A 17411-nucleotide genomic window follows, 5' to 3' on the forward strand; every position below is an offset into this window, starting at 1 on the left:
AACGTAGCCTTTTGCCTTTTGCAAGGGGGGGATGAATCGGGGAAGGGAAACGAATGAAACGATTGGAAAGAATTAGGTAGGTAGGAGTTGAGGGTTAAATTATTAGGGAGAGTTAGGAAGAGATAGAAAGTTGGATTGGAATTTAATGGAATAGCGTGTTTGAGAGGGTTTTTTTTTCTTCGGAAGGACGATTTAAAAAAGAGGGATGAATTCGTTAGACAGATATATAAAACGGTGTCGAGCGTGGGCAAACATGTTACATTTCGAAAATAGCCACGGTATAACAACACGAAGGGGAAAAACAATGTTAGGCGAGTGTGTATGATGATGATCGTTTATTTTTCGTGTTCGACTCTCTGTTCGAGAAATTCGATATTGGAGAGGGATAAAATGGGAGAGGTTTGATAAAAGAAACTTTGAAAGAAAGTTCTATTTATATCTGCAATACTACGATAATTTCGTTCTTTTATTGTGAGCCAAAAAGAAGATCCATCTCCCGATATTAAATCGATTATAAATCAAACAATATCAAACTGTTATTACTTAGAGAATAGAGATCCATAGAGAATAGAATTGTTTAAGGAAAGTAATAAGGAAAAAACGAAATATCATAATCGAGGTTATTTCCTATCTTGGGGGGGGGGAGGAAGAGGCGAAATTTAATAGTGAATTCCATATACGTGAACGTAATGAATAGTCGAGACTACCGAATGCGACTCTAATTGGACAAGATGGAGCATACGATCACGCTAATTATCGATCAAAGCGAAGTGTCTCGGCGAGTAGGGTCGACATAAGGACACGGCTGACTAATTGGACGTAGCATGGCGTATGATCTCGTGTATGTAGTCGTGAAAATGTTTTCAGCTATTGAGCAGGGTTGCTTCTAGAAGCGTACCGCATATGGCGTTAATAAGTAGAGATGACGTATATATATTTGTAATACACGTGTATGTTTTGAATAATAAAATATACGTTTTGAATTTTTTCTTTTTCATCATTAACAAATTGAAATCGAACATGAAAATTTATAATATTGATAAAAAGAAATAGACTTCTAATATTATCGTATATTAAAGAAAAAGTTTGTTTAGTGGGAATAATAATACGATTTATTATAAATTACAAGAATTAATTAAATTTCGAAAAAATGTTTTCACCGTTAACTCAAACAATCTCGAAAGCATTATCGATATTTCAAATAAATACCACAGAATACTTTATTTATCTTATATATTTTCCATCTCCTTCGGAAAAATATTAAAAATCACGAGATATATCCGAGAAAAATCGATGTAAAAAAAAAATATTAAGAAAAGAAAATTCCAGTATACTTAAATCGACGTTTTATCTCGATCTTACGCGTTCTCGATCGATTCGACTCAACTTGTTAGAGATAACAGAGAATTGGCGCTAGTGATTTCCTGCCGATTGCTTTCGAATGCAGTCAATTACTTTCGCGCCGGGAAATTACGGATCCGTGCTCGATCCTCGAGATATTATCGTTTCGAGTGTAAGCACGTCTAATTCGCAGCACCGTGATATTCCACTAATTTGCATCGAGGCATTAGCGTCGACTGTAGTTCCCCGTTGAAACGAAAAGATCGCATCGCGCGCAATTATTATCAATTGCTCGTCTTCAAATTAACATCAGTACACATTTTAAACGTTTTCCACTCATTTCACGCAAATTTCGTTCCTTTTAAATCAGACAAGGAACCGATAAAACCGATAAAAGAACAAACGTATCACTTCAAACATGCACAAACTTCTTCAATCCTCCTCTATAATACACGTATAATCCGACAAGTTCTCCTTTTTAAATCGAAGAAGAGATCGAGAAAGATGTAAGAAGATACAAAGACGATTTCCTTCAAACGTTCACTTACAACCGCTTCAAACACGTACAAACCGTTCTCCTTTATAATCGAATTCTCCTTTTTTTTTTTTAAATCGAACACAGAGATCGAGCACAAATGTAAAGAACGAAAGAACGTTTCTTCCAACAACTTCAAACGAGCGCAAACTTCTCGATGCCTTATAATGCCACGTACGACCGTTAATAAAGCTCTGAGCCACGCGATCCGATCGCGATACGATCTATCAACTGGCAGCGATCGGTAAGAAAAATCGAGAAGGAAACGAAATCGATACGATACTCGGTGGCGATAAACATTGGAAGCAATGAGAGGGTGGGTGTAAAGTCGCCCAGAATAGAACGGCGGCTCTCTACGATCAACCAACCGACCAACCAGCCAGCCAGCCAGCCGGTTACGAAGCTCCTCGAGGGCTATGGCAAGCGGGTGGAAAGCTGGAATGTGGGTCACAGGGATTGCGGACAACTATGGTGGAGCCCTCGTTGTAGCCTGTATGTGTGTGTGTATACCTTTCAATGGCCCATAAGCAAGTGCGAGAGTGCAAGTGAAAGAAAGAGGCGGAAAACAGATATCGGATTTTGTCGTGGAAGAAACTGAAACGAGTTAATCCAACCGTGCTTCCGGCTATCGATACTATCCCCTGACGAAAGATTAGAATTTTAAGGGCCACGTATAGCCACGTTGGCCATTTTTCCTTGGAAGAAAGGTTGCCGATCATTTTGATAAGATCGATCGGTGTTTCTCTTTTTAATATTTGTTAACTGTTTGTGGACCCTCCAGAGAAAGGAACCACTCTATTGGCATTACTTTGTTCGATACTTGTACTACTATGACAATTGTTAAAACGATGTAAAAAGATTAAGCGCCCCGAAAGAAAAATTCTTACAAAAATATTTCTTAAAAATAGAAAAGAGATGTTAAATTTATTACCTTTACTGTCGAAATTGATCAACATGCATCGATCATCGGCCGCGATGTCGCATTTGTAAACTGCGCCGCCTCTGTAAACGCCAGCCTGAGGAGTTTCGGCCTCCGGTGCACCCACGATGGCCCTGCAAAAGGAAACGCGACGAATCGGCGTTGAAATCTTTCTTGCACCCGTTCCAAACAAGACGAAGAGATAATAAAAGTGGATAATGATGATTAAAACGCAGTGCGAAAACGGAGTTGCGTAATTGGCGCTGGATGGTTAATGTGTGTTTGGTCATCGTTCGATATTCGCATTATCGCATTATCGCGTTAAGGAAAGACGATGATGCGAACGTATTTCCGAGATCGAGGTCAGTGGTCACGAGCTATTTTGAACAGTGGCGCAAGAGAGTCTGGTAACTGATCCGACCGGCCGATGGACGAGTTATTAAACCAGGTAACACAATTTGCCACCGCAATTTTTATCGGTTTCACGGAGACGATCGTGGCGCTAGTTCGCATAGATAACGATAGAGGGCGTGCTGAAGAAATTGAACCGTTTGTGCAAGATTTTTTAAAATATTGTCGATCTTGTATCATTTTAAATCCATGTTTTTTTTTTTTTTTTTTTTTTAATATTTCGATCGATTTCTTTCTTTAGATGGATGAGACGTTGTAATTTTTTTTTTTTTTTTTTTTAGAGAGGAAAAAGTAAACAAGCGTTTAGTATCTATTAAAATAGATTAATGTTTGGCTAGAAATTGAACAAAGACCTATAGACGATCAATTATTTCGACGATAACCATCTCATGCGCTAAATTGGTCATTGTGTTTATTGACTTAGAATTTAACGTTTGCCCCACTTTTCTAATGAACGCTTCGGTCTTAAATTGCTAATCGAAATTATTGGAGAAAGATTCGAGCATAAAGTTATCCTTTTACGAAACAGATTATTTTAATTTCTAATGAAATTCGTTAAAACAAGAAAAAAGAGGGGAATTTCGGAATATTATTTGTTTTGAACAAAAATTTATAATTTGTAATTTAGAAATTCGAAGTTGAAAGTAAGATCCGCGAGTAAATCGTTATTATCATTTTAATTAATACTTAATAATGTTAATGATCTCGCATAATTATATAATTATATAATATAATTAAGTCATTATCTTTACTGATTGAACTTATTTAAAATTCGTATTAAGTACATTTTTACGTAATTAAATTCTTTACATTAATTTAACACTTTCGTATTCTCAATCACTTCCATTTATCTTTCATCTAGATTGTTATTACACATTGAAATTAAGTAATAAATTAATTTTTAATTAATTTAATTATGGAGTTCCTCCCGTCAAATATTTTCTCTAAACCTATTTTCCCTTAATCTCGTTAAATAAAAAAACTCTCATTAAAAATACGTAATTTTAATCGTTTCGTGGTAATATGCACAATCATGTTTTATCGTGAAATCGTTTCACCTGGACGGATAGGTGTGTACCGGCAATATGAAGATTGCTAGCTAAGGATAGATCGTATAATTATCATGGAAGGGTGTGTCTGATCAGGGGTTGTACACCCTGACCTATAACGTGATTAATGCTACTTGCATACAGATTAACTTCGCCATTGCAAACATACCAAAGATACTACAAGAAGAATATAGTAGAAGAAATCACGCATTTATTTTTATTTTCCTTTTCTTAAATTAAACGCAAAGAGAACGATTTTTTCATATCAATTTTATCGATAAATAATCTTTAATTCGATGTTTTATTTAAAAAAAAAAAAAAAAAAAGGAAAGAAAGAGAACAAGGAGATTTCTAAAGTATCAGCCTTGCTGTTATATTCTGGCTTGCCTTGAACTTTTCTGAATAAACGTTTCCTTATTCGGTGGGTAATCGCGTAACAATTGAATTTTATCGAGGTGAAAATTGTTCGAAAATTCTTTTCTTTTCTTCTTTTTGGTTTAATATAAAATTTGTTCGTGACAAAAATTAATATAAAAGAAATTAAGAAATTTCCAATAATAATATACATGAGAAAAGATTGTACGAAATTGTGAAAGGGAATTTAAAGGATTAAGAGATTGATAAGAATAAGAAATAAAGGGAAAATTAATAAAAATTCGATTGAAAGGAAGTTTGATTCGGGGAAGAAATTTGAAAATTTGAAAATATAATTCGTATTTTTATTTCTTATTATTAAAGTAAACTTAAATCGTAATTTACTATTAAATTAGTGACGATTCATTTAATTCATAAAGCATGAAGCAGTTTTAATGCTGGCAGAAAAATGACATTCAGATATTACCGTGCCCGAGGCTGATAAATGATGCGTATCGTTTTATTATCGAACAATGGATGAAACTAACGGAGAAAACGCTCGTTTCGTTCAATTTCACTTTGGGATAAAGACTCCGTTCTTTATTCCGTGAAGAAACGATATCATAAATTTCTTTCCTGCGACGCTAATTATTATCTCCAGGCAACAATAAAATAATTTAGAAAGTCGAATGCATCACAATCTTTGTTACGAATTTTTGTTAAAATTTTCATCAAATTGCGAAATCGCTTGAAATATCGAAACCATATTTTATCATTTCGATAATTGTTACGACGAAACAGTTTAAGCAAAACCCGTAAAACGTGTTATTACAAATATTTCGGCATCGTCGAAACTTTATATAATTTCCATAAATTCGTTAATTCAAATTTATTCACATTCCTATCTCTCATAACAACTTTCCTTTTACATTCAATAATCCAGTGCAATAATTTCAATTCAATTCATAAGGTTTCTTTTTTTTTTTTTTTTTAATTTTGTTAATCGATTCCTTTTCACTTTTCAATCGAGATTTTTAAGATAAATAAAAATCAAAAAATTTAAAGTACGCTATTTTAATTCAAGACTAATTAAATTAATATTAATATTTTGGAAAATCCAGAAAATTGTTCAAAAATTCGATCTGAAAAATCTTTTTAAAGATCTTTGCTCCATTTTAACAATGAAAAAAAAAAAAAAAAGAAAAAAGAAAATTCTTCCGTTCGAACTTGAACGGAAATTCCAAAGAAACTGAGACTCTTTTGTCGAGAAGATCCATCATCATTATCATCGAGCGTAAAAATGGCACCGTTTACCGTGCAACCTTGGCATACTCTAGGCTCCTAGTCTGTAACCAGAGCGTAGGTAAAAGTTGCACACTCGCGCACAATCATTAACAACTGGTGGAACGAGAGAGGACGACGATTATGCGAGTTATGCAAGTGATTCGTAACGTGTGCGGTAACGTGCCACGCCGGAATTGTCGCTTTGATAAGAACAAACGAGGGACGAATCGCAGGAATGAATCAATTAACACCGTGAAATCATTAATCAAGATTTCCACAAGTTTCAAAGAAAATAATCATGTCTGCCATGCACTTAAACAGCAAACACATTGACAAAACCTAAGTCTTGATACGATAATTGCCTGATTCTTGATTGTAGGATATAACTTTTATTTGTCAAGTATGATATTGCTTGACATATATTGAGGAATAAAATATTTCTTCCCCATGATTTATGTAATTATGATTGCCAATGTAATTGTTAGAATTTTTAAGGGAAAAGAGATTCGTTTCATTGCAAAATATTGGTTATAATAAAAATATAAAATATAAAATATTGTTATTATATAAAATTAGATACATTTATTAGGCTTTCATAAACTTTATATTTTACGAAAAATAATGATAAATTAATTGGAAAAATTTCTATTTTGATTCTAAGATGATATATAAAGATTATAAAGATTATACACTGCATTCGATAATACTATCTCTTCACTTTTTCTCAAACGTTTCTTCTCGCGACAAACATTCCATACTTTCCATCATCGAACGAATTATTCCTAAAACAAATGAAATTTGACGCCGCGATATCAAATTCATTTCAATACGGTTGAAATTAACGATTATGATACACGAGTTACACGACGATCAAATATAAAATCAAGGGACGAAAATATATTTTCAACGTGGAGGGTTGCACGTGGATATATTGTCCAACGAAATTCGATCCATTTACGACCTCGATGTCCAATGGATTCGCGGACGTGTCGCGTTAATAGCAAACGTGGGTCGAACCTGACGAGGAGCTTAAGCTCGCCCACTCTATTTTTTCCTCTTTTTTCCTTCTTCTTCTTTTTTCTTCTTTTTTTTTTTTTTTTTTTGCAATCGTGAAGAACTGCAGTCACCAATATGTGACGCATTCACCAGAACGGGTATGCAGGGGCGAACCGGTCCCACAGGATATTGTACAAAGAATACAAATGTTTAGAAATCTCTTTTTTTTTTCTTTTTTTGAATTTTCGTATAGAAAATCTTCTACTTCGAATTTTTATATTTTGAACGTTTTAAGATTTGGTGATATCGATATTTATATGAAATATATATATATATATATATAAATCATTCCATGACCATTCTTTATCTCCTTACATCTTTATCAATTTTCGTGGGATAAATTCAATCGCCTATAAATCTAATCTCTGAATAAAATTAACATTGAAATTTTCTCTCAGTGTATCACTTCTTAAAAATCTTCCACCTAAGTTTTATTAAATTCAAATAAAATTTTACTACTTTTTATCTCCATGCATTTCTCATTTAACATTTCGTTTTACACGGTTTCCTTTTATCAGATATAATTCAATATTCACCTGCAACCTAATGCAATATTCATCAATATTCCACTTTTCCAAAGGGGCGTTATCGAACAGGATTCGGCTATAGAAGATCGAGGTGTGCCAATCTCACATGATAGTTGTGACAGTAGGCGGCAAAGATGGTCCGTGGCAAGAGGCAGGTTAAGCGAGGACAAGCAACAAGCAACCTGACATCGAGGGAAAGTTGAAACGTTGGTTGATTTATACAATGACGATCCAGTTTGGAGAACAATTTAGATTCTTTTTTTATTCGATACCGTGGCTCGATCCGGTCTTTATACGGTCGCCGATAAAAATGACAGGTTACAAACCGACAGCTATTTCAGATCGATCGATGGAAGTTTCACGACTGAATACAGATTCTTGCTCTTTTCTTGCTCTTTCGAGTAAGTATAATTATAATCGGCCAGTCGGACGATTACAATTTTTAACGAGTTTTGCCCTGCCTGGATTATTTTTCTATTATTCTTGGATATTATTTAATGTTATTTTATTTTGATACTTTTTTAGAAAAAAAAAGAGAGAGAGAGAGAGAGAGATTTATCGTTACGATATATTTAAAAAGAAATTCTTCGATGAAAAGAAACGAGGATAGGAATTCTAAATTTATGCTGAAGGTTACCTCAGATAACGATTAATTTGTTTTAATTTGAATAATGGGTCATTAAGAAAAACACTATTTGAAGCAGTACGTGAAATACGATACGACTATCTTATCACCAGCCATTTAAAATAACAATATTTAAGAAATCTCGAGACTAAGAAGAATGTAATTTTTTATAAGACTTAATTAATACTTTAATAATTCCAAATACGAACGATACTAAGATAATATCTACTTAAATTGTACATATTATGTACATATATAATTTAATATAAATGAGAGAAACTTGATATAAAAAAAATTTAACTTTATTTAATAACATACCTATAACATAACCTGAAAACACAATATTTGCGGAATCAAATATTGCCACTGGCAATATTTACATCATAAAGATAGTCCCATACGCGCAATAGGAATGCAAATGGGTTATTCACCGTCGCCAAAGTTTCAACCAAGGTTGTAAATTTATTTTTTACACAGTGTTTGAACACGGTAACACGTCGGATATGTTCGATCACTTCGAATTTATCGAATCCCAAGGCCTTGCTACGTGCTAATGAAAACGTGCAGCTGCACCGACAGGTATGCAGGTGCAACGATTTAGCGTCTTCTAAATTAGTTCGTGAAACGACTCGCGAGTGCGCTTTGCTCCCGAATTTTTATAAAAACTTGATAGTCGTACTTATTTTGAGAAAACAATCTTTGAGATAAAATTTTATTTCGGAAATTTCTCGCATGGAATTCCGTGAAATATCTTTCTGTTATTAAAAAATCAAACAGTAATAATAAACAGAGAGAGAGAGAGAGAGAGAGAGAGAGAGAAAGAGAGAGCATGAAAAGTCAACAGGGGGACGACGCTAAAATAACACACGAAATCCAACGAATCAATCCTAACGAGCGTGAAACTGCAAATGGCTCAATAACATCATAACGTAGCACTTAATTTGATCGGTATTTCAATTATAAACCGTAAAAAGCAACGAGAGCACGAGAGTATTTCCTCCGTGTTAGACGGTTGATTGAGTAAATCAACAGCGGACGGATACCTTATGAAAACATTCAATACTCACTCAGCGGCAATCGACATGTATGAATATATCAATAAATAAATCAATCGAGATATCAACGATCGAGTAAGAAACATATAACAAATTACAAGAAAGCTGTTCGTTTATGTGGCTCACGTTTTGAGTCAAGTAGCCTATAATCGTACGTGATAGTTGTTCTAGTCGTATCTATCCAATTCCTTGTTGAAATTTCTTGTGAAAATTACTTATGAAAAGTAAGAAAGTAACTTATGTAAGAAACTTGATGAAATTTGAAAATTGTAATATGAATTGAGCAATGCCAGGTAACAATACACAATTAATATAATTAATATAACAAAGAAAGGATTAACATTAATTTTTAAAGTCTTCTTAAAAGTCTTAAAATAACTTAAAATAACTGTGACACATTGTTCAACGTATCAATCCCAAAAAATCAAAAAATAATCAAATTCTACTCAAATACAATTTTATACACACATTATATAATAATAATTCTTTTCGATATATCACATATTAATATACAATATAATATAATAGTGACACATAAATGAATGATTTATAGACGCCAATTGGAGGAAAGGATTAATACTTTTGAAGTCTTCTATCGTATCGTATTTTATCTTAAATCTTACTCACAACATTACATCATAACCTTAAAATAACTGTCGCGCATAATGCTCAGCGTATCAATCCTAAAATCAAATTCTATTCAAATACAATTTTACACACACGCCTTCTTTTCATCGTACATCGCACATCACTCACCACTCACTTGTGCATGCGTATAAATTTGTCGCGGATTGCGCGGATTTGCCTTCCTTTTCAGAGATCGAAGCCGAAGATTTAAGAAACAAACGGGCTCCACCGTTGCCGCGAATGGAGCCGTCGGATTTTTCCAAATACGGCCATTACAAATATACGCGTCTTGTCTCGTCCCGATATAAGTCAATAGGACGTGGCTCTCACGTGGCTCGACGCCAAAGGGACGCCGATATTCGCCAGCTCTCTAATTCATGCGTTCGCGTGATTTTTCCTCGCGATACGCGCCGCCATTTTTGCACATCGGTGTCCGTTCGCGCAAAAGGCCATCCGCGTTCAAAGATATACCTCTTCGTCGCGGCACGATAGGACGAGGATGGATTTATTTATTGGCCCATTCAGGCGTTCGTCCAGGCGATCATTGCGTTCCATGCGTGAAAAAAAAGCGCGTATTCCTCTGTTGCGTGTGTATATATGAATATATATTCATATGTAAACTTTGCGGTGATTTAGGGATAGGATAGAATGCTTGGTTGATTTTCTTATTGGCAAAGATGATTGTGAAGGTAAATAACGATTTTATGAGATTCTTAATTAGATTTTAACGATTATACTCCGGTGATAAAGTAGAGATAAAGTACAGATATATTTGTTAATTTTCTTTTTTCACGATTAATTTATTTAATTTGTAATTTAATTTGTTTGATTTTCGATTCTGGGCAATAATAAATTGATCGTGAATTGTGCAATTCTATAATTGAAATATCATGGATGAGATGCAAAATAATAAATCATATATATCAATAGCAAATCTGAACGAAGGCAACTCGAGTAATAAAGATTCTATTCTGTTTTCAATGCTAAACGTGGGTGTCACAAAAGACAATGGAATTTAAGTTTCCACGATCGTGTGATTCAAGAATGAAGATCTAAAATAATAGAATCAATTCTATTCATTCTCTTATTCGTTTACCAGAATTCAATCTCTGGATTAAAATGAAATGTCTATGGAATAAATTTCAACATTTCTTTTTTAATAAATCAAATATAAAGATAGATTTTTAAATTTGACTAAAATTGTAAAAGAAAATTTAAAAAAAGAAAATGAACAGCCCAAATGTGTGACGGCTGTCATCATGATATTATGATATAAAGAAAGCCACATTTAATTCGCCAACTTCCGTCACAACTGTCACAATCAAGCAGAAATCCGTGTACGTGCATAAAGAATGACGATTGTAATGCAGCCTTGGTATTTCAAGCCGGAAATCACGCAATACTTTAGGTCCCCCCCTCCACAAAGGGAAGTGCCTTCTATACGTCCACGGAAAATATTACGTATATACAACCCGACGTAGTCACATAAATTCTCGCACGATGTTCTTTTTCATGATGAATTTCACCCACAATCGTACGATCTACCGCGAAGAAACTAGCCAAGAACTCTTTCTTTCCGTAAGTTTAAAAATGAAAAGCGCTTGTATCCTCGATTCGATATCCTTTGACTTTGGAATTATATAGAGAAAAATTCTAAGCAGAAAAATTATTTCAATTTTAAGATCGTTCAACGATCGCATATATGCTAATTAAACGGAATAACAAATCAAGGATCTATCTAAGCTAAGGGATTTCTAATAACGTCCACCGCATATTTATCGATATTTATCGATGGAAAGACGGGAATGAACGAGCGTCATCATCCGATTTTTGGAATAAAATCCTCGATTTAAGGTAGGGAGTTCACCGAACTCGGAGATGTTCCCGATGGAACGTGGATATGGTAATGAGGATGTGCGTGCTAGGAAATTTAAAACCAGGTAGAATACGCCTCCACCCCTCGGTATCCACATGCAACGTGGCTGCATTATCGCTGACCATAACGAAATTCCGTTAAAACAGCTGTGTCGAATTGTTGCGAAATTTCTCCTCAGGAGGGAGGGTGGGGGTGTGCATATCTTAACAAGATTCAAATGAATTCGAGTAAAGTGCACGTGTAACGAAACGCGACACGATTCACGATTGAATTGATTATAAACCGTGGTTTGCGTTACGTATATCTGATATTTGCGAAACTTTTAATCCCAAGAGGAATTCTCTTTCTCGTTACATCGCACAACGGCATACGCGGCCATACATCGGTGCCGTGCCGTATCATTACCGTGTCATATCATATCGTATCTTATCGACATACCGTAACAGGACTAAGAAGCTCTTAATACCCGAGATTAATATTTATAGATCCTGCATATCATACTATATTAAACCGTAGATCGAAGTATCTGAAATTGATACTAAAATAAATAAAATATCGTTCTTAAAAGAACGATAACGATCGAGTTAACAAGATAAAGAAAGTTGTTTGATCTGATCAAACAATCGAGGCGATTCACGAGATTCGATTTCAAAAATTCGAAAATTGTGGGAAATGGGGAAAATTAAGGAACGAGGCGTCTCGACGAGGCGAGTGGAACACGGAGGCCGAGGATACTCCGCTGCTTTATAAGGAGCAGCATCTCACCAAAGGTCTCGAGGCTTTCACTGTGAGCGATGCCTCGATCGCTCGAAGCGAGATCGCGCCGATCGGTCGATCGAGACGTCGATTGATGGGTGTCGTAGGTTGGCGGCGCCAAGGGTGCCTCTCTCACACAGGTGAGAAATAAACGGATCGTTGGAAGATAACAATTTTGAATATAATTTCGAACGAAGTGAATAGAAAGAATATCCGTTTTCATGTTCATATACAAATTTATCTTAATCCGTTTTAACGGGATTGATTGATGTAAAATAAATTTTAATGTGTTTAATTGTGGCTAATTACACATTCTCTTGTTAAATGCGCATGCATAATAAATTATTAGGGTGTATCGGCCACGCGCGGATTGTATTCTAATTAAAAGCCGACAAAGAGAAGATTTCCGGGTGCGCGGTAATATTTTGATAGTATCTAGCAGGAAATATCTACATCGAGCTGGAATTTTAATACTCTTTTAAACGTGTGACAAAAAAGATAAACGGGACGGTTTATTAAAATTCTTCAAATTGCATATTCATATCTGATATTTTTCAATGGGTATTTAATTAATAAGTGAAACGATCCATGTAAAAATCATTCAAGATTGGAAATATTCTATCGCTTTCACTTTCTAATTCTCGTTAATAATTCGACTTCTAAATTTCATTCAATTTCGATTAATAATTTTTACGTAGAACGATGATAAAATAATTTTTGGATGGTCGATTTCACTGGCAAAAAACAGATACAAAAGTTGATATACAAAAATGTTGCTCGTGGCTTATTTATTTATTAAGTTATAAGCAATTTAAAGTTGGATGAAACGAGATGAGTATAGAATGATACAGCGCGCCGCACCGCGGCGCAATAATGTAACCAAGATAAAGCTGTCTCGCTCTATCTCCGTCTCGCTTCGTCCAACGCAAACTTCAAATTGCTTGCAACTTAATAAATAAGCAAGAATCGATATTTTTGTGTATCAACTTTTTTGTTTGTCTCGGCCTCTAGAATCAATTCTTTAAAAGAATCTCATGAATATATTAATATCTCGTAATATTGAAAAGTGAATATCGAATGATCTCGTCCATCCGAGCCAATAAACATAAATTTACATTTTATCCAAATTTCATTGAGAAAAACACACGAATCTCGTTTTTTCAAGAGCGCAAATTCTTCGATTCTATCTCGGTCACGAGCAATTATAGATCCAATTGAATATTCCTCGAGCGTAATTTGCATCTGGTGGTATCGTAAGCATGCGAAACGTTACCGTGTTCTTTGAATGAATTCAAGGCCGTTCGAGACTTCGATTAGCGATCAAGATTAACTGTGTCTCGTTCTTGAGCAAATTTACAATTCACTAATGTGCCGCTTGTACTAGTAAAAACGTTCTTTCTTGCCTTGCGAATACCGAGCCTTATTGCTATCGAGATTTATTGCTGGCAAAAATTAAGTCTTTCGTCGAATTCTTCTTTTTATTGGAGAATAAAAATATTGTTAAAATTTTATTTCGTTCTTCGAGAAAGATTTATCAAATTTCTCGAAGCGTACAATTTTTTTCTTTTCTTTTCTTTAATTTCTCGTAAAAATACGATTTTAAATTTTACAAGTAAAAGGAAATTGTCGAGAGTCGAGTGAAAATTCGTTTCAAGACGGAAGATTTCAAAACGTTGAAAAATTTAAAAAAAAAAAAAAGAAAACACGTAGACATTTTGCAACTTTCGTTTCCGACAACCACGTAGATACACGTTCAAACGACATTTCTAGATAAGCTGACACGAATGTCCAAGAATGGTCAGAAGACGTGCATGTGGCCACCAGACATGGCAAAACTCGATGCACGAGTTAGTCGTCGTTGAGACCTCGCAAATTCGTACATTCCTCTGGCATTGTCCTTATCGGATAACTGCGTTTACTCGATTACGTCAGCCGCGTTGCCAATAAAAGATATCTTCGTGGTAAACATTCGGAATTCCCTCCCAACAAGACATTAAAAGAATTTATTTTGTTTCGAAAAGTTTTTACTTAGCACCAAGTCTTTTAAATCTTTTTTATCATTTCCTCTTACATTTTTCTTGCAACCGTAATAATTTAATAACCGGGTATTTCCACCCGTAATAATTTAAAAAATTATTAATTATTACATAAAAAAATATAACGATTCATTTCACGGAAAACATTTGGAAAAATAATAAAGACAAAATAGAAAAAAAACCGGACACAAAATAGAAATTAAATTAATCTAAAAATATCTTAATACGCCAATTGCCTAGAACCTAACCTATAAATTCAAATATGTACAATACCTTGCAATTTATCAATTACGATTCATTCTTATCTATTTTTAGTCACTCATTCAACATGCCGATTAGTAACGCGGAAAGAGGCATTACTTTCTCGTTTCTTCAATCGTTTCTTCGAAATCAATAATAAAACAAGGTTGATTCGTTTAATTGGTCGAATGGCCGATAAACCGGGCAAATAAGACTTATCCTATATATATATATATATATATATAAATGTATATATATGCATTGTTGCATTGTTCGTGTGTGATCGCGTATGGAAATGGGTCGTTGCATCGTATAACCCCAGATGAAACAATGCTGATTAATTTGTTCTTTCATTAATGCGATTAAGATCGGCCAATTAATCCGTCTCGTCTCCGGACCCAGTTCCTTTCGTGATTGATCTCGTTGCGTATATAACAGGCTACAAATAGGTATGAGCACTCTATGCTCGATCATGTGTGCATCGTCGAAGTCGTTTATTTATTGCACAACGATAACGCACAATTTATCATTTTTTTTCTTTTTTGTTCCCTTGCCATTACCCTCTCGGATAGAAACTCGTTCGATTTACCGATGCTTCTCGTGGCTTTCCTTAATGATAAAATATTATTTACAATCACGAATATTATTTAACGATAAATTAATGATAAAATTAAATAAATTAAATAAATATATCTCTCTCCAACAGCGAAGACAAGAGGATAAAAAGGAAGAAATGAAGAAATAATCTTTATTTATTTATCGATCCATTATAAATAAATATAGTTGTCCACGAATTCTCTTCTCCTCTCTATTTCCATTTCTTTAAAAATTTTCCAATTTCCTTCAAGTTTTTTTGCTGCAATCAGTCATTTTCCTTCGAAAGACGAAAGCATTGCTTGCAAATTTCGGGAATCAGCTGCGTAAACACAGAAATGAGTTACACATCGTCTAATCGATGCAATAAGAGGACCTCGAGACAGGAACTGTAAATCTTCGCGCGGACGCCCATAAAATGGTTTTCCCGGCCTTCGAGTCACGTTATTCTCGTTTGAGGCGCACAGTCGTGCTTTGAAGAAACATGTGTCGAACGAACAACAATGCAATTTTGTCGGGAGGACACGCGTAGGTGAGCGTTTCGCCGCCATATGGCGAACAGAACGAACGGTGGGATTTCGAGGAATGGATGGAAAACACGGAATCGACATGTTAAAGAAGTCCAAATGACAACTGAACACACTTCTGAACGCCCGTGAAAAACCGGATGTCCGGATGGTGGGCACACGGTGTGACGGTTTCATCGCCATTTCTCACGACTCTTTTTTTTTTATTTTATCGATTAATAGCAACACTGTATACAATGAATAACTTTTATTTGTATATACTACTATTAGTAGTGAAATTGATGGAAGTTTTCTCTCATTATCGAGCAATTGAATCTAGATATCTACGACAGATACGTTTATATAAAGTATTCTAAAAATACATCCATTGCTTTCAATAACACGAGAAAATAATAAAATAAAAGAAACTAGCTCGTTAAACGTATTGACATACCAAATTTACATGCAAACGTTTGCTCAACCTACATTCAACATACACACGTCTCTCATCTTTTCAAACTCACCCCTCCAAACTAACTAAATTTACATCCAACAATTTACTCATCCATTACATATCTAATCGTCCTATATAATTTCCAAAATTTCCTATGTACATATATATATATATTCTGAACGTTTTATCGGGACTATCTAACCTCTTCAAACGCAAACATTCACACGCTAATCTCGTTGTTTCAAATTTCAAGCGCCGGCAAGGCATGCATGCGCGATAGAAATAATCTTGGGCCACACCTACACCGATCCTATTCGCTATGTTTATCGCACGCGACACGTACGACGATGGATATTCCCGTGTCGACACCCGTAGCCCGCAATAGTAATTTCAACCGTGTCGTGAATCACTCGGTAGCGCTCGGTACGTGATACCGACACGCGATACCCTTCCGTCGATTCGTGTTAAGCCGACGATGCCCCTGCCCGATCCGCGAATTGATATTACAAAAAACCTCCTTGTGGTGGATCATCCGTTTCGAGACGGATCACCAATTCCCCCTTTCCTCCTATCGCGGATCTTCGCGTCGCAATCGACGACGAAAATTGAGAAAAGAGGAGAGGAGAGGAGAGGAGAGGAGAAAAGAGGAGAGGAGAGGAGAAAAGAGAAGAAGAGAGGAGAGGAGAGGAGAGGAGAGGAGAGGAGAGGAGAGGAGAGGAAAGGAGAGAAGAAAAGAGGAGAGGAGAGGAGAGGAGAGGAAAGGAGAGAAAAAAAGAGGAGAGGAGAGGAGAGGAGAGGAGAGGAGAGGAGAGGAATGCGATTGTGAATTTTGGGAATTGTGAGAAATTATTCCGAGTGATTCTGTAATTGAAATTCGTTCGTTCGTTACAAGGTGGAAAAAGGGGATAATGGTGTATAAATCCGTGGAGGGATTTAATAGGAAGTCGGCTCCAAGGTGGTCGGAAACGCGGCTCTAAATCACTTAACGAGCCGTTTCAATTGCACTCTCACGTTGCCAATGCTTAATGACTTTCACGTACGGCTCGTTACGTCATTCACGCCACTAGGAAACGAGCTACGCACGTGATATAAAAATCGCGTAAACACACACACACTGGCGGTCATATGTTTAAACCACATTTAAAAGTGTCTTAAAGAATAATTAT

At 35.3% G+C, this 17411-nt stretch overlaps 1 protein-coding gene across 2 annotated transcripts in view; it reads right to left on the reverse strand.

Annotated features, from left to right (window-relative positions):
• The window catches only part of LOC122712130 (integrin alpha-PS2), an 82607-nt gene that overhangs the window by 52973 nt on the left and 12223 nt on the right, over window positions 1-17411 (reverse strand). For both annotated transcript variants that reach the window (XM_043931526.1, XM_043931525.1), the window contains exon 2: window positions 2808-2929. In XM_043931526.1, coding sequence (XP_043787461.1) covers window positions 2808-2929 — 122 coding nt within the window. The remainder of the gene's footprint in view (window positions 1-2807; window positions 2930-17411) is intronic.

The sequence above is a fragment of the Apis laboriosa genome, unplaced genomic scaffold (assembly GCF_014066325.1).
Source record: "Apis laboriosa isolate Shangri-la unplaced genomic scaffold, ASM1406632v1 scaffold19_cov150, whole genome shotgun sequence".
Taxonomy (NCBI): domain Eukaryota; kingdom Metazoa; phylum Arthropoda; class Insecta; order Hymenoptera; family Apidae; genus Apis; species Apis laboriosa.